This window comes from Ambystoma mexicanum, chromosome 14 (genome assembly GCF_040938575.1).
Source record: "Ambystoma mexicanum isolate Mex_15411 chromosome 14, UKY_AmexF1_1, whole genome shotgun sequence".
NCBI lineage: Eukaryota > Metazoa > Chordata > Amphibia > Caudata > Ambystomatidae > Ambystoma > Ambystoma mexicanum.
In genome coordinates, this window is record NC_090940.1 from 268072695 (window position 1) to 268093851 (window position 21157).

A 21157-nucleotide genomic window follows, 5' to 3' on the forward strand; every position below is an offset into this window, starting at 1 on the left:
GTTGTTGGAACTTCATATATCACTAAATGGATTGACGTTAGTGAAACTAAAGCAATAATAGGGGCTTGTATGTATTGTTTGAAGATAATGCTGTTGTTGCTACCTATTTAGCTATTTTGATATGTAAATGAATTGTTGTGGAAAGTTACTTTGTTAACTATAACACAAATATTAATAATATTTTTTTTTAAAAGCACGGAATGAATTTACAGTCCACAATATTTGTGCCCGCTCATGATACGGCGTAGCGGTGTTGGCGGCGCTAATTGAGTTACTGACACTTTTAAGGCTTACTGCCAAACTTCTGATGAGGCCCTATGTCTTGATGGTTTTTGGGATGCCAACATATTAAGTTGAGTTGTGTCTCTTACGGGATAACAGGATGCCCAGTTGAGGCTCATTATGTGTTAGGTGGTAACAAAAACGTCTGGTATTTAACATACTCCTATTTTTCAAATTCAACACATTGGGCTTCATTACAAGGTTGGAGGTAGCCATGCCGTTTTTACCAGCATGGCTACCCCCAAACTCGGCTCCGGGTCCCGCGAAAGGGGAATTACGGGGCCATTCCGACCTTGGCAGACCCGGTAATTCCCCTTGTGCGGGAGCTGGAGCCGGTACGTCCCCATTCCCATTTGAGCCCCCATAGGGCTATATGGGAATGGGGAGGATGGTAGCAGCGGTATCGTTCATAACGGTACCGTTGCTCACTGTACCGCCATTGTCGTATTGAGGCCCATCATTACGATTTTGGAATTGCATGGGATATTTACAGCATGGGGCATGTATAAAGTACTCCATGGGATTTAAAAAAAAAAAAAAACTAATGCTAATATCCCCATGCAGTACTTTACTCGAGCCAAAGGCTCTAAACCTCCTATGAAACCCCAACTTGCGATTAGGCACAGTTTTAAACATTGTAGGAATTCAAAATACCACAGGCTTTTACCGTTCCCACTATACTCATTACCAGGTCCCATGCTTTGATGATCGATAGTTCTGCAAGTCGATCACACCCAATAATAGGTGTGGTGCGCACTGCAGTTGGAACTAAGCTGGATCTTGCATCTGGAGTCTTCATTCATTGCATCTGGAGTGTTCATTCATTAGGATTGTATCAGTGGGAACAGCAGAAACATCTTGCAATTGACTCTAATTAAGTGACTACGTAGGAATTTAATTGGCATTTAATTTGTTTGTTATTTAAGCAATAATCTCAATTTCGAAGTACTACACACATACATATGTTTCAGCTGTGCTCATTATCAAGCAGTAATTAAACAATCTTCTTTTGACTATTTCAAAATTAGATGGGTGAGCGAGATATGTGAACACTTCATTGGGAAAGGTGAGCAGTGGGACAGATTTGCATTACTCATTCTAACACCTTTTTTGTTTTATTTTTTAGATCTATATAGGCAAAGCTAAGAGGAAATGCACAGATGCCCCTGTCTTTTCAGCTTCAAAGATAATAACAAGCAAAGGTTGCCTTACACTTGAGGGCAAGCTGTAACCCTTTGAGGCCAGTTTGTGAACTGGTCTATCTAGAGCCGTTTATAGCGGGAAATTGTGTCGAGCCATTGCCGTTCTGGTAATCTTTCCGTACTGAACAGTTTTGGTACCATTGGACAATCAGTTGAGTGAAAACAGTGTCACAGTTGTTCACCCATGCGGCCAGAAGGGCAAAAAAAAGCTGAAGTGCAAACCCGTTTTGCACATTCGCAAATGGCGTTTGTGCATGCTCATTTGCATTAGCACCACTGTGAATACCTTTTGCACTAGCACAAATGCAATATCAGATGGTCGGATACCTAAAGAAATATTCATATACCTACTCAAAGATCTAGTTGCCCAGCCTTCATGACCCATAGGCCCAGCTTCACCTAAATATGCCCATGGTCCTCCTTGGTTCCAACTCTTGTGTAAATCAGCAAGATGACTTATCTTCGCTTAAAGTTGGCACACATGGCCAGTCCACTGCTATTCTTTGAATATGCACAGGGACCAGACTCATTTGTAGGGCTATCTGTACGAGAAGCTTGCTATTTGCCTTTGGCCCAGAATGATATGCATGCCTATAGTAGCAACATGGCCGTCTTCATTTCAATGCCCCTCCCAATGCTCATCTCACAATGCCTTTGCCTACATCCATGACCATCAAACGTAAGCATGCATCTGCCTGTTCCAAGTCCTAACCAATTACTACTCTTCACTTGTAGCAAATATGATCAGCTCCAATGATGGCTAACTTGGTTTTTAAAAAAATCCTCAAATTGACTGAAAAATGTCCCCATCTCCCAAGCATTCAATATTCACTTTGTTCAAAAACACTTTATAAACCCAGAAATGTCTGGAAAATTGCCACCGTATTTTCAGGTTCTACTGTCATTCAGTGATCATGTAAAAAGTAGAGTAATTGTAGGGCAGCCTAAAGAATTCTTGCAGACCTGCAACGGCTTATGCACAAAACCCAGTCTACTCACCATATGAAAGCACTTTGCTCACCCCCCTAGCCAGCAGATCATTTGCTTTGCATGCCAAAAGCCTCCATTATGTCTCCGGTGCATCTCCTTCTGTGACTAAGTGGAACCAGTCAATGAGCTTTGTGCTCAATGCTTGAATTCTTCCATTCTTTCCCAGGAAACTACTCAACTTAGAATCGTTATCAAAAGTACTCCTCATCACGAGAGGAGCATCCCAATCAGCACCACTTTTTCCACTCAGATTTAAAGGACTAGCTCTCTCTCAAGGACCAGAGAGGAGGCTAATAACACCCACATCTGAATTAGTTGCTCACCATTCCCAAAAGCAATCAAAGAACAGATGGTCCAAACTAATGGATTCCTCCTCTTATGGGTCGGTTAGGTGCAGTAACTACTTAAGCAATAAACCCCGAGCTGCGGGGCCATTACCGAGTCATGTAATGCCACGGGGCCCATAGTTAAAGGTCTGAGCAAAGCGAGGGCCTTAACGAAGGCCCCGGGACATTACCTGACTCGGTAATGGCCCCGGGCATATTGCTATTAGTAACCCGGCCCGCACCGGGGTACTAATAGCATATTTATTCTGTTCCGAAACACTGCAGCGTTTCAGAACAAACAAAAAAAATGGCCACAGAGGAAGGGAAAACAGAGTCCGTTTTCCCTTTCCATGGCAGCCATCGTGAGCGGCCGTGCTGGGGACAGAGTCCACAGTGTCTCTGCTCTCGAAAAAACAAGGTACGTGGGGTCAGGAGGGAGGGGAGGGGATTCTTGGGGGTGTGGTGGGCGGAGGTGGCGAAAACACTCACCTGAATCCCCGGCGGGGGAGAATGGCAGCCTCCAGCCCTGCGGAGGCTCGCAGCGGGGATTACCCTGTTCCAGGTCTCCACATTGGCTGAAGGGCTACCACACCCCCTCGCCGGGGACGTGAATGAAGCAAAAGGTTTGAGGGATTCTCTGTGAGGTATGGACCGGTCAAGGGCCCGTCAGAATGTTTGTTTCATTCTGGTTGACCCTTGCCAGGTACTAATAAGCACATAACGACTCCTTGAGCTTCTTCAACAACCCAATCATTCAATCTAGAAGCAAAAACCTTGACAATAATCTAGGCATGTAATTTCTAATCATGTGCATACTAACCAGGCATTGGCAAAGCCAATAGGTTTTTGCTGTCACATACAGACTTAAATGATCCAATAAACAGGCCATGGCAAAGGACAGCAAAAAACTTCACACTATGACAAATGCAAACACAGTACTCAACACAATGCACCCAGTTTTTTTTAAAAAAAAACAATACCTCGACTGTGAAAACCAAAGCGACCGAAACTCTAAATTACGTCTACAGAAAATTGCAACACAGACATTCACAGAAAGATCACCTTTCAGCCAATCGCAATGCTAGAAACACCCAAAAGGACGGTATAAGGACCTCGCGAAGATGGATTTGTCTTTGTACACGTTTTACTTCTACCTCCATCCATACATATAGCTATTGTGCCAAAAGGTGTCTCTAAAGTGGCACCTATGAGCTATACCTAAAAACAAAATTTTCACGTGAAACAACTCACTGCCAAAGCCATGAACACCTACACACCACTAGGCCAGTACCTTACTGCATGGAAAGTTTGACTATGCAAGTGCTCTCTAATTCATCGTACCATACTATAAACGGGGCTCCTATAGGATCCATTACTTCAGGCCCGCCACCAATATTTAAGAGGAATGCCTACTTCCTGGATATTAGACACTTTGAAGCTTACGCTCTCGTGCTGATTTGCTCTTCCCAACTCTCAGTGCCCAGATATATATTTTGCTTATGAGGTTTCCCAATGCATTTAACAAGACAGGAAAGCAATGTGCTTTTTGGAAAACAAGAATTCATAAACACTCCATGTAGATTATAAAACAGGCGCTTATCTGGCCTCTTTACTAACTCAAATCAAAGTTACAAAATCAAAATACAGAAGTAAATAATTGATTAATCCATCACTGTGAGCATTCATTGTCAATCCTTCATCCTTAAGCGCTTCAATGGACCTTTTTCAGAACCCCAGGTTGACAAAGAGCCACGGGAACGGACTGGCAGAAATAGGTCTAACTCTTACAGCCCAGTAGAAATCCAAGTGAATCGATTTTGCTCTCTCTGTCTCATGTCTTTCCATCTAGTGTCCTGATATTTTTCCAGAGAGGTCTACTGTCAGTACAATTCCCGTGCTACTTGGCCGTTGTAGCCATGGAATTACACGGACTTGTAAACAACCCCCGGTTTCTCAGGAGAGCCGCTTCTTACCGAATGCGTAACAACAAACTGCCTTATTGTAAAACAAGAGCTTTTCCATGGCTTCAGCAAATGCACATAGTGTTCAGAAACGCGCTTTTATTTAAGCTTGGATTCCAATGTCCACGTGTGTCCAGAATGCATTTCAGCTAGACTCCATATTGGAATCAAAGAAATTTCATTTTTTAAATGCATTGCACATGCCCATCTCAATTGAAGGCTATCAATTTTTGACATAGATTAAAGACTACAATGCGTTATAAAAATACTATAGATGTAGTCATTGATGGCTTGGACACTTTTAAAGGGTAAGTGGACTTAAAACAAAACGTTGCAGTACCCAGTAAGGGCCTCCAGTCCCAAAGTGGATTTGAATATTTTAAAATAATGCATCACTGTTCTGCACGACCCATGAAAACCCACTACGACTTTAAAGCTATTTGTTGCTGAAGCAGACATGGTTCCATCATACCTCAAGCCAGCTGTCTGCAAATTGTGTATTATCTCCCAAACGAGACTAAATATTGCCAGGAAAGAAGCTAAAATACCACCGTTTTGTAGAACTGTTAAATATTCAGTCAATTTCAAAGTAGACGATTAGAAAACCTAGATCATTGTTTGAGCTTTACCTACATTTTTGAATTCGACGTCTTAGCTCTGCAGACAGTGTTGCTGTGACTGGACGGCAGGGCCTCGTTTTTCAATGCATTTTCTTAAAAATTTTAGTTTTTACTACAGGTTCCAAATACAAAAATAACTTATGCCAATGACGATGCTGTGGTGAAGGGGAGCATTTGGCGGTTCACTAAAGTTCAACTGCAAATACTGTGTTGCTTGGTAGCATCCAGTGTAATTGTATTTATTTTCTATTTTAGGAGACCATATGTGAAGGTTGGAAAGAACCACTACACTCATTTCTTTGAAGAAAGACATGATATAATGCCATATGGAATTTCTCACTCAACAGAACATTGCTATGACAGGTATTTGTAAATGTAGATGGAGCTCTCTCAACATTAATCTCCTTAATAATTTTAGGCACTGCATCTTTTCAGTCTACTTAAAGATACTAAATGTAGAATGTTACTTGACACAGAGAATTATGTGTACCTGTCAGAAAGGAGCGATTGCTATGGGCACTGTCTAACTAATTAAAAGGGAAATGTTAGTGGCAAGTCTTTTTTAAATCTTTACTATGGATGTTATGATATCAGAAAACAAAATGGGGAAGATGGAGGTAATGTGTGAGCCATCTGTAGACTACAAGTGTGTTCATTTAATTGTTCAGATCTATTTTATCTGGGTCATATGTTGCCTAATTTACACTATACAGCAGTCACTTTGTCAAATTAACGCACAGCCTTTTAGTGTTGTGAGAAGCCTGATGGAATTCTCACTCCTACTCCCCTTGGATCCCCTGCACAGGTGGCCAGGGAAAAGCCTTATCTTTTGGATCCTGACCCTGGGAGTGGAGAAGCAAGGGAGGATCAACTGGGTGGAGGGTCCTTGAGGATTAGGAGTAGGTTGCCCTTTGGTGAGACATAGTATCCCCCTTTCCCTATTCACAACCAAGCTAACCCTTCCCCATTATTATAAGCCAGCTCCCCTCATTTTCCCCACATGTAACAATTGACAGAACTGGGATGAAGCAAATAGGCGCAATGAAGACTACACTCTTTCACCACTTTGGTACTAGGATGAGGATGATGCCTGCTAAGAGCTGTGAAGGTCAGGCATGACCCTTTGAAGGAAAATCTGGGGAGGAAATCACTGACAGGGGAACTTCCAAAGCTGAACTTTGGAAATCTATAGAGGAAGAGTCTGAAACAGTTCCCAATTTAGCTTTCTCTCAAAGAAATGACCCCTTGTTGGCTGAAGCATTTTTGTAAGTGGTATCAGAGCTAGAGTGTCGTGGAACAGGGGACATTTTTTCTTTTTGAAACATGGGCATCTTTATAGAGGAAATACCACTTTTGGAAGGTCTAGTAAAAACCCAATTGGTGGTCCCTAAGAGTCACAAGCAGGCGGTCCTAGAAATAGCCCATTCCCATCTGACGGGAGGCCAACTTGGACAGTCTAAGACTCAAGCACATATAACGAGTACATTCTACTGGCCCGGAATTCATGCTGACATTAAAACGTTCATTCAAGCATGCAAAGTCTGCCAGAAAAATAGCACACACATACCTCTACCAGTCCCCTTAAATACATTGCAAATAATTGAGGTTCCATTTTCCCGGATTGGTATGGCTATTGTGGGACCCCGAGAAACTTCCAAACTGGTGAATAAATACATTATAGTTATTGTTGATTCCACCAAATGTTGAACGCAAGGCCTTCCCCCTAAGAGCCAACACAGCAGATCATGAAACACCTGCTCCCTTTTGTCTCCCAAGTGGGGTTCCCAAAGGAGATATTGACAGATCAGGGTTCTACATTCATGAGCAAGCTTATGGGGGAAGTTAAAGAATTATTGCACATTGCCACCCTCAGACCATCAGTCTATCACCCCAGACAGATGGCCTAGTGGAAAGATTTAATAAAACTATTAAGACCGTACCCTGAAAGTTAGTTGAACAAGATGGTAAAAACTGGGAACAAATGATACCCTGGGGCTTGTTTGCATTTCGCAAAACCCCTCAGGCCGCAAGAGGATTTTCCCTGTTTGCACTCCTTTATGGGCAAAAACCACAGAATGTCTTGGATATGTTGAGCGCAACTTGGGAAGAGATAGAGTAAGCTCCAATTCCCCTCTCCCAGGCTGCAAATAGGTTGAAAGCACACATGACGGTTGTAAGGTCTTTGGTACAGGCTCACATAGTTAAGGCACAAGAACAACAAAAGAGCTCTTACGATAAAAAGGTTTCCCTCAGATCCTTTTAAATAGGTCAAAAGGTACTCGTCTTGTTGCCTACTTTAGAAAAAAACGTATGTCCAATTTGCATGGGCCCTACGAATTAATAGTGCAAAAGGGTCCATGTAATTATAAGATCTCACAAACAGACCGCCACCTTAAAACACAAATCTATCATATAAATGTATTACAGGAGTGGAAGGAAAATCCCACAGTGTCTCCGGCATAATATTATCTTGTCTCTTCCCAGAAGACACAGAAAGTAAGGCACTAATTTCACCTGACCTCAATAACAATCAGAAACAAGATCTATATGAGATTATAAGACAGTACACTGATGTGTTTCGGGAAGAACCTGGAAGAATAAAGGGTATTTATCATCATATCCACACTTCCGTAGGTAAAGTGGTACACCTGAAACCATATCGATTATCTGAGGCCAGAAAATAAACTATAAATCAGGAAGTCAAAAACATGCTAGAGGCGAACATCATTAGACCTTCTAATAGCCCTTGGTCCTCCCCATGGTGTTAGTGGCAAAACCTGATGGAAGTTGGAGATTCTGTATAGATTTTCATATATTAAATGCCATCTCTGTTTCGACACTTACCCAACAGCCCGTATCGACCATCTGATAGACTGGCTTGGTAATGCCGTCTACCTTTCAAAACTCGATCTTCCGAAGGGAGATTGACAAGTTCCTTTGCATGGGCCTGATAAAGAAAACACTGCCTTTGCAACGCCCATAGAGTTGTTTCATTTCAAAGTCCTACCTTTTGGGCTACATGGTGGTCATGCAACATTCAAGAAACTCATGGATAAAATCTTAGAACCGTACTCAGAATTTTGTGGAGCCTATATAGATGACATCATAATACACAGCAAAACATGGAAAGATTATTTATACCAGCTCTATACCATCATGAGAGCATTAAGAAATGCAGGGTTAATCAGTAATCCCAGAAAGTGCAAGCTGGCACAATCAGTGGTAACATATTTGTTTTTTTTGTGGGTAAAGGCACAGTCCAACCACAAAAGGAGAAGGTGAGGGCTGACCTGGAGACACGCCCTCCAAAAACTAAAAAAGATCTGAGGGCATTCTTGGGACTAATCGGGTACTACCGCAGATGTATCTGAAATTTTTCTAGAAATACACCGAGGCTTACAGGCAAAATGAAAAATGCTGAACCCCAAAAGATCAGGTGGGAAGAAGAGGAAATCTGTTATACAACCTTGAAACAGGCCCTGTATCAGGGCCCCATTTTGAGCATGGCCGACTTCTCTAAAGAATTCATCCTCTTCACCCCAGTATTGATGTCATTCATCTCACATGGGTTGCTTGGAATCTTCTTTGTTTCAGTACTTCTGCAGGATTCATACAGGTAGTCCCTACTATTCCTTGTCTCAGTCCTTTGAAAGATGTGTATATGATCTACATTACATAGGTACATGGAAGAGTGTGAAGTAATGTTACTCTGTATAGGGTAGGGAGAAGAGGGAGGGTATGGGGTATTTGGGGAATACCTCATTCTTCCCTGATAATCGTCCCCAGTTCAACAGAGGGGATTCCCTCCATCAGATCCACAACCTGGGTACCACCACCAGGGGGGAGTATCGGGTACTGGCCTCACCTCCCTGGCCTCATGGGAAGGGGCTCCCGTCTATGGCAGCAGGGACGATATCCTGGGATTCAGCAGAAAGTGAATTGTTATTCTAATTCCAAATACTTTAGTAGGTTGACGGACATCAAGTTCAGCATTATCACCTAACATATCTTCTACAGAAAATAATATTTCTATTCATATGGACACCCTTATCAACAGTCATGTAACTTCCTAACCCGCCAATAGAAATGAATTTAATGTGAGTATCTTTGGTACACTGATAATTGTAGTAACCTACAAAGGCACAAAACTAAACCAAATTAAATCAGGAAACAAATATTCTACATAGCCATGTTTAATGTACATACTTTTCTATGGGTGCCTTTCATTCCTCAGAAATGAAAAGGGAAACTGGGGTAAAACCAGAAGCATCAAGAAACCTGGCAAAGTTATTCTCTACCCAACAGCAACATTCTTATATTTCCTCATCAATTTTGATATCATAAGTTTATGTAAAGTTTCAAGCTATTTGAGTAGGTATTCAAAAATACAATCTGTTAAACTGAGTGTTGCCCAAAACAATCACTAATCAAAATAAGCTAGTTCATTTTTTGATGTTAGGATCTAAACTAAAGTTGTCGAAATTTGGCAAGTGGGTGGATAAGAAGCAGCTGAATGTTTGTTTTCTTCATAGTAATGTGTGGAATTTAAAGTGTACATTTGAAAAAAACTTCACAAAAACTCAAGTAAAACTATTAATAAAATAGATAGAGGTAATGTATTAGTAATGTATGTGTGTGTATTCTGGTTTCTCATTACTAATATTAAAATGAACAGAACATGCAAATGGCACTCATATACAGATAAAATATATAAGATCAGAAATCAATAATTTAAAGACGAAAAACTGGAGGGTAAATAACAGACATACATTTCCATATTAAAATATGGAACAACAAAAAGGAACTGGGAGGCAGAAAAAGGATGTACTGTACCTTGATTCCTACCTGGGTGAAAAACGGCTCGTAAATTTCCACTCCTTTATCAGATCCTTGCAACAGTATCTCTTGTCCGCGCCGCCAGCTGTATCGAACAGGTGGATTGGAGTTAGCAATGCACCGGAGAAAAACAGTCCTTTCATAGTAAAACTGTTCTTTTGCTTCCCCTATACTCTGATGCACAGTTACAATGGGATCATCTAAATCTGTAGAGGAAAAGAAGACAGACATCTATGTTAATGCCCCGGTAGCTGTACCACCAAGCTAGGTTATGTTCTAAACAAAAAATGACTTTTGAACTAGCTCACAAAATATCAGCAATACCTCTAAAAAGTGTGAAATTCTTAATTGTATCCAGCTGGCCCGTCATTTAAATTGCTGTGAAGTATGAACCAATCACAATTTTAGTTATTTTCTGACAAGTGCACTATGTTGCAAATGTTCATTCCTAACTTATATGGTACACCATGCTCTGATAAAATTACTAAGCTATCAAATATGTTCTATGTCTAATATTGATTATTATATGGAAATAAAAGGGACACTATTAACCTCGTCATAAACCTAAATTAGGTATCAAGTGTGTCAAATCTTTTCAAAAAACATAAAATGCTCATATAGAATTTCATTTGAGTTTGGTGTGGTGGTTGAAGAATGGAAGTATAACACATCTTTACAAATAACTCAAATTTGCAATCCCAAATGTCTATCAAACATGTCATGCTAGTAAAATAGTAGTAGCAGCGAAAACATGTTTTCACAGAGGCATTTCATCACTTTTTAAACATTGTTGTGACACATTTCAACTTCATAAAAGGCAAAGAAAACGGAGGCAGCCCGATATTGAAATCTTATATTGGTGACTCAAATCCATGATCATCTTATATTGATGACTCAAGGCCATGATCTTCTGATAAAACCAAGCACTTAATTAAGTCCCATATACCAATGGATGGGTCATTCAGCCTATGGAGACACTGAAATGCATCTTACTAAACAGAAATGCTGCCATAAAAATGAAGGCAATTGCAGCTGGATTGAAAGGAATTGTTCACCAGTGGAACTGCAGTGCCTGTGCCAGTTTGTTCTAAAGTATAATTTAATGATGGACTACGTTGACATAATGCAATACTTTGCAAGAAGGCTTGTCAAATGGAAAGAAAATGCAACCGATTGCAAGGCACCAGGTAATGGGAACAAACAGGCCTTTAAAATCAACAGTTCAACTGTTCAGAGGAATTGGCTTCAGCCTGTTCAGAACACTCAAACAGTGACCTTACCCTATTATTTGGACATCTCCTTGAAGCCAAGTGATGACCAGGAAGGAATTTATGTGGTTGAGGTGCTAAACAACTGTGTAAATACAGGCAGCTCTTAATGTGTTGAAGTCTGAATAATCCTTGAAAATAAAGTCAAAATTGTGGTCTCTGCTAGCAGATAATGATAAACCTGTCCCCGAGGGATTTCCCATGAGCACGCAGGTGGAGCCTGCCTCTCTCCTTTCAAGGATAAGTACCTAAATGGGCATGAGCACTGGCAGAAGAACAAGTTACTTCTTACCTGGTAACGTTCTTGCGACGGGATGTTCCTCCGACGTATTCCTCATCTTTGATAATACGCTTCCAGCTTGCTGGCCTCGGAAATTTTTTCTGTAGAGGGTGCTGTGCGTCGACGTCCGCCGAATCGATGTCCCTCGACGGCCACCGTATCGGCGCCGACGTCACCATGCCCATAAATAGCCACGCGCTGCGTCCGTTGCTCAGTTCCATTTTGTAGCATAAGAAAAGACAGGCCTGAATTGGTTAGTGACCTTGAAGGAGCGTAAGCTGCAACCACAAGGGAAGTTATCACTGCGGGGATGGATGGGAGGGGCGATAAGGAATACGTCGGACACAATCCCTTCGAAGAACAACGTTCTTCGAAGGGATTGTGTCCTCCGACGTATTCCTTATCTTTGATAGACTCCCATAGCAGTGGCATGTAATTGGAGGAGGGAGTGATAGTGTTATGTATCCCTTTAGGGATGGACCGAATGTAATACGGCCTTGCCAAATCTGGTCTCTTGAGCAGTAGAGGAATCCAGATTGTAAAATGTTGTGAATGTATGTGCGGACGACCATGTGGCAGCCACACATATGTCCCGGACAGGTACCCCTCTCTGGAGAGCCGAAGAGGCTGCGATACCCCTGGTTGAATGAGCCCTGAGATTTTGGGGTGGCTCTTTCCCTGCTAGTCTATAACATTCCAGGATGGCCAAAATAATCCACCTGGAGATGGTTTGTATTGTTATGGGTAGTTCCAACTTGTGACCTGAGTATCCTACAAACAGTTGGTCTGCTTGCCTGATCCTAGCCATTCTGCTGATGTAAAAGCTGAGAGCTCACCTAGGGTCCAGCCTATGTAGCCTTTCCTCCTCTTTCCCCGGATGGGGAGGAGGGTAGAATGAAGGCAAGGTAATTTTCTGAGTAATATGAAATTCAGAAACCACCTTTGGGAGGAAATTAGGCTTCACCTGTAGGACAACTTTGTCCATGTGGAAGATTGTATGTGGGGGTTTACAGGAGAGAGCTTGTAGCTCACTCACCCTCCTAGCAGATGTTCCTGCTACCAATAGGACAATTTTAAGCGTGAGAAATCTCAACGCGCAAGAGTGAAGAGGTTCGAATGGAGTGCCCATTAAGAAGTTTAAGACTAAATTTAAGTCCCATAAGGGAACCTGGAATGGTTTTGGAGGGTAAACATTAGTTAGACCCTTGAGAAATTGTACCACTAGAGGAATTTTGAAATACGATGGTTCCTCCGCAGTGCGCTTGAAGATGGAAAGCGCTGCGAGATAGCCTTTTACAGTGCCAACTTGAAGGCCCGAGTTTGCCAAGTAGAGTAGAAACGATAACACCGTTGGTGTACCACATGAAAAAGGGTCGATATTCTCTTCCCTACATCAGCTGCAAAACTTGTTCCAACGGCAGTGGTATAAAGACTTTGTTGCTGGTCTTCTGGCCAAAAGCAACACCTCCATGACGTCATCAGGGAGATCCCAATCCTTGTACCTCAACCTTTCAGAAGCCAAGCGTGAAGGTTGAGGGTTCTGGTGTCTAGATGGAGAACCTGACCTCCCTTCTGCGAGAGAAGATTCTCTTTGAGTGGAAGACGGATTGGAGGGCAGATGGACATATCTAGAAGGTCCGGGTACCACGGTCTCCTGGCCCAATCCGGGGCAATTAGGATCATGGTTTTCCGGAATCTTCTCAACCCCCTGATCGTTTGAGGGATAACAGGGACTGGTGGGAACGGGTAAAGGAGTGGAAACTCCCAGTCCACTACGAACGCATCTCCTAGAGCTCCTCTCGGGGGAAATTCCCTTGAACAGAACAGATTGCACTTCCTGTTGGTGCTTGTGGCGAACAGATCCACCTGAGGGGTTCCCCAAAAGGCGAAGATCTCTTGAAGGACTTCCTGAGCTAGCTCCCACTCGTGGGAGACTGTGCTCTGCCTGCTCAGAGCGTTCGCTGTCAAGTTCTTCTCTCCGGCTAGGTGGACTGCCGATAGAGAGATTCCTTCACCAATTGCCCAAAACCAGAGCTGCATTGCCTCTCTGCACAGTGGCAGTGATCCTACGCCTCCTCTTTTGTTGAGGTAGTGCATGGCCACCATGTTGTCCGTCATTATTAGGACATTTCTCCCCTGTACTGATGGCAGGAAAGCTTTCAGCGCTAGTCTGATCGCTTTCAGCTCGAATAGGTTGATGTGTAGTCTGGACTCCGATGGAGACCAACGACTGCTGATGGTCAAGTCGTTGGCATGGGCTCCCCACCCTGTGAGCGAGGTGTCTGTGACTACTGTTATCTCCGGCCATGGTTGCCAAAACAGTTCTCCTTTCAAGATGTTCTCTGGATAAGCCCACCATTGAAGGTCGTGGGCTACCTTGTCCGGAATCCGGAGGAGATCTGTCATTCTCCCTGAGAATTGTGACCACTGACTTCTCAGTGCCCACTGAAGAGATCTCATTCTCAGGCGAGCCTCTGGCACAAGGAAGATGCAGGATGCCATGAGGCCTAGCAACCTCAAAAAGTCGAAGGCTGGGAGACGTTGGGCATTTTGAAACTTGGTGACTATCTGTAGAATATCTTGAGCCCTCACTTCTGGTGGCGAGGCTTTTCCCAGGGAGGTGTCCAGGACCGCTCCAATCCAATGAACTGGAGTCTCTGTGATGGTATCATCTGTGACTTCTTTAAATTGAGGGAGAAGCCCAGTCTGTGAAGGAAGAGGCAGACATAATCTAGCTGGGTCTGGGCCTGTTCCGAAGATACGACCCTGATCAGCCAATCGTCCAGGTAGGGGTAGACGTGGATCCCTTCCCTCCTTAGACTCGCCGCCACTACCGACATCAGCTTGGTGAAGACCCTTGGGGCGGAGGTCAGCCCAAATGGCAGAACTCGAAATTGATAATGAGAGTCGCCAATTGCGAACCTCAGGTATTTCCTGTGTTTGAGATGGATTGGCACATGGAAATAAGCATCCTGAAGGTCCAGAGATACCAGCCAGTCCTGGAGCTGGAGGGCCTGAAGGATCTGAGAGAGAGTTACCATCTTGAACTTGTCCTTCCTGAGGAACTTGTTCAATTCTCGTAAATCCAGGATGGGTCTCAGTCCTCCGTCCTTCTTTGGTATGAGAAAGTAGGGGGGAGTACCAGCCCTTGTTCCTGTCCGCTATAGGTACCGGTTCTATGGCACCTTTCTGTAGCAGGTCTATAATTTCCTGCAAGAGGAGCGGATCTGGACCTTTTTGAGAGCTGTTCCTCGGTGGATGACTCTGAGGGATGTGTAGAAAGGGTAGGCAGTAACCTTGGGCAACTCTCTCCAATGCCCAAGTATCTGACGTTATAGCCTGCCATTCCGTTAGATGGTGAGTTAACCTGCCCCCTACAGGTGTATTGTGTGGGAAGGCCTCAGAGTGGTTTGGGGGCGGCTGATGCCGAGGGTAAAGAGGCACCTGCTGCTGCTGCGGTCTTAGTACTTTTGACCCGTCCACCTTGGGTGGATCTCGTTTGGCCTCTTTGAGCCGGCTGTCATCTGCCTTTCCCGAATGCGGAATAGTAGCGAAAGGACTTTCCTCTCCCAGAGGTTCCTGAGGGGCGAAAAGGAGTTTGGCGGATAGCAGCTCCTAAGGATTTTGCTGCTGCTTTAGAAGTCTGCAACTTTTCCAGACTGTCATCAGCCTTTTTCCCGAATAATGAAGAGCTGTCAAAGGGCATATTCAAATGTCTGGCCTGTACATCAGGGGCAAAGCCCGACTTTCGCAACCACGCATGCCTGCGGACTGTTGTACTTGCCGCCATGGCCCTGCTGATACTGTCAGTGGAATCGATGCCAGTTTGAAGTGATTCGCACATGGCATCTTTGTCATCTTTAATAATGTTAAGGAAGGCTTCCTTTTCCTCTCCTTCGGGTATGCAGTCAGCCACTGATGAAGCACACTCCCATGGTGTGTGACTGAACCTGGCGAGCGTACAGGTGGCGTTGATGGACTTCAACGCCATACTACAAGCAGAGAAGACTTTCTTTGCCATAGAGTCGTACCTCTTGTCATCCCTATCCTGTGGGACAGTAGGGTAAGCAGTCCTACTGCTGGATGAAGTTGCCGCTTGAACCACCAGGCTCTCTGGGGTCGGGTGTTTCGACAGGTATTCAGGGTCAGCAGCCGCTACCCTATATTTGGTTGACAATCTTTTATTGACTGCAGGGATAACTTCGGGAGTTTCCCAATTAGTTGCAATTTTTCTTTGTAGGGCTGCATGGAAGGGGACCACCGGGTCCTCCTGTGGGCCTTTGTCCAATCTATCTGTTAGGTCATCCTGTTTGAAAAGCAGGTGAAGGCGCAGACCAACCCATAAACTCAATTATTCTTGCCATCAGGGTTCTATATGGTGTTTCGGCATGTTCCCCTGGGTCTGGCTTAACAAATTCTACTTCTGGGGAAGTGTCCAGCCCACTTGCCTCATGTAGTGACTCCTGTAGTTCCTTCAGCCCTCTTTCCTCAGAGGTGAAATCCCCTGCAGTAGGCAGTGTGGTTCTCTGTAAACCAAATGTTTCCTGGTCAGAATCTTCCCCTTCTTCATAAATTGAAGAAAGTCCAGGGTATTCTGACCTCTGAAATGGAGTAAAACCCATTTCTAAGGCAGAAGGAGCCAAACTCGTCGTCATTGGACGAGAAAACGTTGATGTAGTCAACTCTGATGTAACTGGTTTCGAAGGCGCTGAAAACGGCGTCGAAAAAACTGGAAGGGGTCTCGAAGAACTCGAGAGGATCGGGATCCTACTCAAGGGCATCGACGACGGTCTCAGCGTCGTGCCGGAGGCCCTTGAAATCACCGTTGGCTGTGGGGTGGCCTTGGTCCTCTCTTTCATCGGCGTCGACGATGGCATCGAGTCGATCGACCGATGCGTCGAGGAACCCTTCGACAACGGCGCCGATCCGTGCGTCGAAGGAATCCTCGACGATGAAGGACTCCTCGATGACGGCGTCAAAGGAATCCTTGACGACGAAGACGGTGCCTTCTTACCCGATGGCTCATGGTGCTCTCAGGTGGAATGTTTCGCCGGGTGCTGTGACTCGCAGCGTTTTGATTTTTTGGGTTTTTCACCCGGGGTATCACCCTCAGCTGCCTTTGAGGGGGTCGAGGCAGCGTTCTCGAAGACGCTTAACATTTTCTTTCTGAATTCCTCCCACTCAGCTTGAGAACTGTGTTTGGTGGGACAGGAGACTCTTTCTGGGGACACAGAAGACGATGAGGAATGGGACCTTCGACGTCTCTTTTTTGAGTGCCTAGATCTCGACGAATGGTGGGAGCTGCTTCGAGATCTAGAATGGGAATGTTTTCGACGGCGAGGAGACGAATGTCTCGACTCAGCCGACAAAACTTTCGAGGAGGATTTGGCTGACTTACCTCTCTCGAGCTTCCCCTTTCGCTCCTTCAAGGCTTTCGCCGTCATGGACATGCAGTCCTCACACTCCGAACAATGGTGCTCGGACCCCAAGCACCATAAACAGACCCTGTGTGGATCTGTTATTTACATTTTTTTACCGCAGTCTCGACATTTCTTGAAGCCGGATCGCGGCGTCGTCAGTTCTGATGTAGAAGCCATCGAGAACGATAAGGAATATTCGAGTCGAAATAGATAGTTAATCTGACTGAACTGAGCAACGACGTTCCGAGTCCCACGAAGCGTGGAAAAATGGAACTGAGCAACAGACGCAGCGCGTGGCTATTTATGGGCATGGCGACATCGGCGCCGATACGGTGGCCGTCGAGGGACATCGACTCGGCGGACGTCGACGCGCAGCGCCCTCTACAGAAAAAATTTCCGAGTCCAGCAAGCTGGAAGCGTATTATCAAAGATAAGGAATACGTCGGAGGACACAATCCCTTCAAAAGAATATTAATGGACTATATGGCAGGCAGAATCAACAAAGAAGCAGATGGCCCAGACCACATGTTAAGTGGGGAAATCAAATGTAAGGTGCAATTGAAGTCAAATTATGCCTATATGTTTAGAAATTACCATACGTTTATATAGAGGATCATACTATGTCCACTATCTTTGGAACCATAACACTTATAATAAGGGGACAAATATCGTTAAAAGCTTATGAGAAGGCTTTTCTGTTGACCCCACTCCCCTCCTAAAATCCAATCTACAACCTAAAATGTGTTTCTTGCTCCCCAGATAATGTTAAAAACTACAGATTTAGGAGATAGTAGCTTAGTAAATTATTTGAATGTATGTCGAATTGTGTCATACTGACTTTTATTTTTATTATTGATTTGTTTCAATAAAAAGATATAGTTATAATTTACATTACACATTAATCATGTTGAAAATAGATCTGTATCATCACGTATTACAATTAACATGAAATGATCAATTGGCATCAGTATTATAATTCATAGAAATAAAATCACTAAGTCATCAAACCGAGTAATGGATCTTGTAAAAATATGAGTACAACAATAGTCACTGAAATATGGGCACCATTATACATTTTCAACCACATGAATTCAGGTGTTAAAGGTCTGTAGTCTTTAAATGACCCTTGTAAATACAATTTCCTTAGGTCTTTAAGGGATGTACAATAAAATATTATGTGTTTTATTGCTTTGGGTTCTAGCACATTTCTTGCAGTGTCTACATGCTTGTTCCTTCACTGAGGCATTTGTTCTAGAACCTAACAGGTCCCTAGTGAGCCATAGGTTTAATCTCAATCTTTAAAACATGTACCTGTATTTTGGGCCAGGAAATTTTAACACATACAATTCAGGAGTATTCAGATGTTTCCACGATGGGACTCCTATTTGAAAGCTTTTATGCTTTCGACACTCTAATTTTGTTTTCTGCCAATTGTACCACCACATTTGGTTTTGGCTTTCTTTGGATTCCTTACCAACAATTCAATTGATATATCAGCCATTTCCATGCATTGGGTAGCGTGAAGTATCCAAGGTTTGAGTGAGTCATCTAGCGAAGCAGTCATTAGTGAAGCAATTACACTAAGTAGGGAATTTGAAGTAGGTTCATTCACACATTTCCTATATGCAGTTAATAATTTCCACACCGCAATTATATTCAGTGATAATAAGCCCAATTCGTATTTAATTATTGACATTGGTTGGCTAGCTGGAAGTATTAACACTTTGTTTTTCCAGAATGTACCTTCTAGTCTTGTCCAATACTACACTCCATGGTACATTCTGGTTTCTGCACCATATGTTAGTATCAGGAATGTTTTCTGTTTATAGTAAATTATGAGGGGTTTATAAGGAAATGTACCATATTTCTGGAGAAACATTCTTGCTTGGGATACTGCTGTCTCGGTTTTCTTTTTTAAATCAAAGTGATATGGAAGGTCAATAGGGTTATTGTTCGCCATAACGCCAAGATAGCGATACTCATCAACAGACACCAACTTATCATTTTTGAGTAAATAAAAAAAGACTGTCATTCAAACTCGCAACATCGTGCTGTCACAGGACTTGTTTCATTAAGTCTGGCATGTCCAGGCAAAGCCAAAAATATATATTATAGGATGGTTATTTGTAAATTAAAGTTGTGCACCATGTCGTTTTTCACTGCATATTTGAAACTGTGAAAATGCTATCTCAGATGAGTGGAGTCCTACATTCACAGGGATGATGCCTTGTAAATTCAGGAGCCAATCATTGCAATGGGGGTGTCAATAGATGTTCAATCCAAATCAAACGCCAATAAACTGGCACATCCCAATTTTAATAATTTGGGGTCTGATTATAGATTCTGTGAAGGCATCATGAAGCAAGCCACAGAGAACAGATTCAAAGTTCAAACAAAATACTTTTATTAACTTAAACATCAGGATGGTGTAAGGACTAACTCTCCATATGCTAAGGTGGGATTTCCATACCTAAAGAAACTAAGGATAATCCCAGTCAGTGAGTTCAACTTAAAAGTCTGCCTGTGTCCAAAACCTATACTTGCCCTCACAACTAAAGCTAAACAACGTATAGGGATGTCAACAATAAATTAAGTAGTGTTCCAAAAATAAAGTTCTGATCTACTTCCAGCTCTTGGCTTACTTTCCAGCTCCCCTTCCCAAGTTCAAATCAGTTCCACATAGTCATGGGGTTCCCTTCCCCAGGAGGACAACACAGTTCCAAAATGGCCTCAAGGTTCCCTTCCTCGTGGCAACAACAAAATTCACAAGGTCTTAGGTTTCTCTTCCCCAAGGCATCAGCTTGTGCAGTTTGCCAACTCACACATAGTTTGTCTGTTCATTCTCAAATCCAGTTCCATGTCAACTTTCTACTCCTTCCTTAATGTTGTCTCGAGTTTGCTCTCTTCTGCCTTCCCTTCAGCAATATCCTTCAACCTTAAAGATTTGTTATCTGTATTTTTCCTTGACTTTCAGCTTCAGTTGTTGAAACACACAATCCACCCATTACAGGTCACGCAACCGATAACCCTAGGCTTTCGTGCCCACACAGGTATTTCTGTCACTGCATCTGTGTTCTGGTTCTCCTTCACTTTGGTTTCTTCTTGGCAGTCTCCTGGCTTTGCCAGAATATATTTTTCTCCTTGCCAATGTTTTGGCTTTGGCACAATGTGTTCTTTGATGCAATCCACTCCGTGGTGCTCACTTTCCTTCATCACATGTCTTTGACACTCTTCAGTAATATTCATTACTTGCTTTCCACTTTATTCCATAAGATTTGTTCTTTCATTTTCAGCATTTATTATGTGTGCTTTACCCATACTTGCATTCCATTCATAGGCTTATCAAAGCTTTCCTTTAGTTTGGCATTCAATAATTCTTAATTCACGTTCTTTCACTTATAGTTCAACTTGCTTGTATTTTTCAATGCAACCCCTGACTTTGGGTTCACTTTTAATTGCAAATCGAGTTTCATTCATCTGACAATAACATTTGCCCTGTAGTTCCTCTGGGTGTCTTCTCTCCTCGCTCTCTGCTCTACACACACGCCTCTTTTTAGAAATCTCTCTGTGGGTTGTCGGCAGCTCTGTTCATCACTCGCAGATGCTGCTGGAAGGAACAAGTTACTTACCTGTAACTGTTGTTTTCATGGGTCTGGCATGGATTCACATGCTCATTCCCAGTCGTCAGGCTGGGAATCCTCGGTAAAGAAAAAATCAGTATCAGTTTCGTTTCTGATCTGTCTTTCGTAGTAGTAACCAATCACTGATCTCTGCGTCATACTGACCACTGCCAATGACTGCCCTCTACCTAAGCCCCGCCTCTGGCAGCCATCTTCAGATTTGGTAGCACGTGAAGTGGCAGTATGACCAAGTGAAGAGCCGCAGAGGGGTAGGCGGGAGGATTTGCATGTAAATCCATGCCAGACCCATGCTGGAGAACAACAGTTACAGGTAAGTAACTTGTTCCTTATC

At 43.2% G+C, this 21157-nt stretch overlaps 1 protein-coding gene across 6 annotated transcripts in view; it reads right to left on the reverse strand.

Annotated features, from left to right (window-relative positions):
• MDGA2 (MAM domain containing glycosylphosphatidylinositol anchor 2) overlaps positions 1–21157 on the reverse strand; it is a 2250375-nt gene that overhangs the window by 1121854 nt on the left and 1107364 nt on the right. For 4 of the 6 annotated variants that reach the window (XM_069637392.1, XM_069637389.1, XM_069637391.1 and 1 more), the window contains exon 4: positions 10215–10423. In XM_069637392.1, the coding sequence (XP_069493493.1) occupies positions 10215–10423 (209 nt within the window). The remainder of the gene's footprint in view (positions 1–10214; positions 10424–21157) is intronic. The other 2 variants (XM_069637393.1, XM_069637390.1) reach the window with 1 other exon arrangement.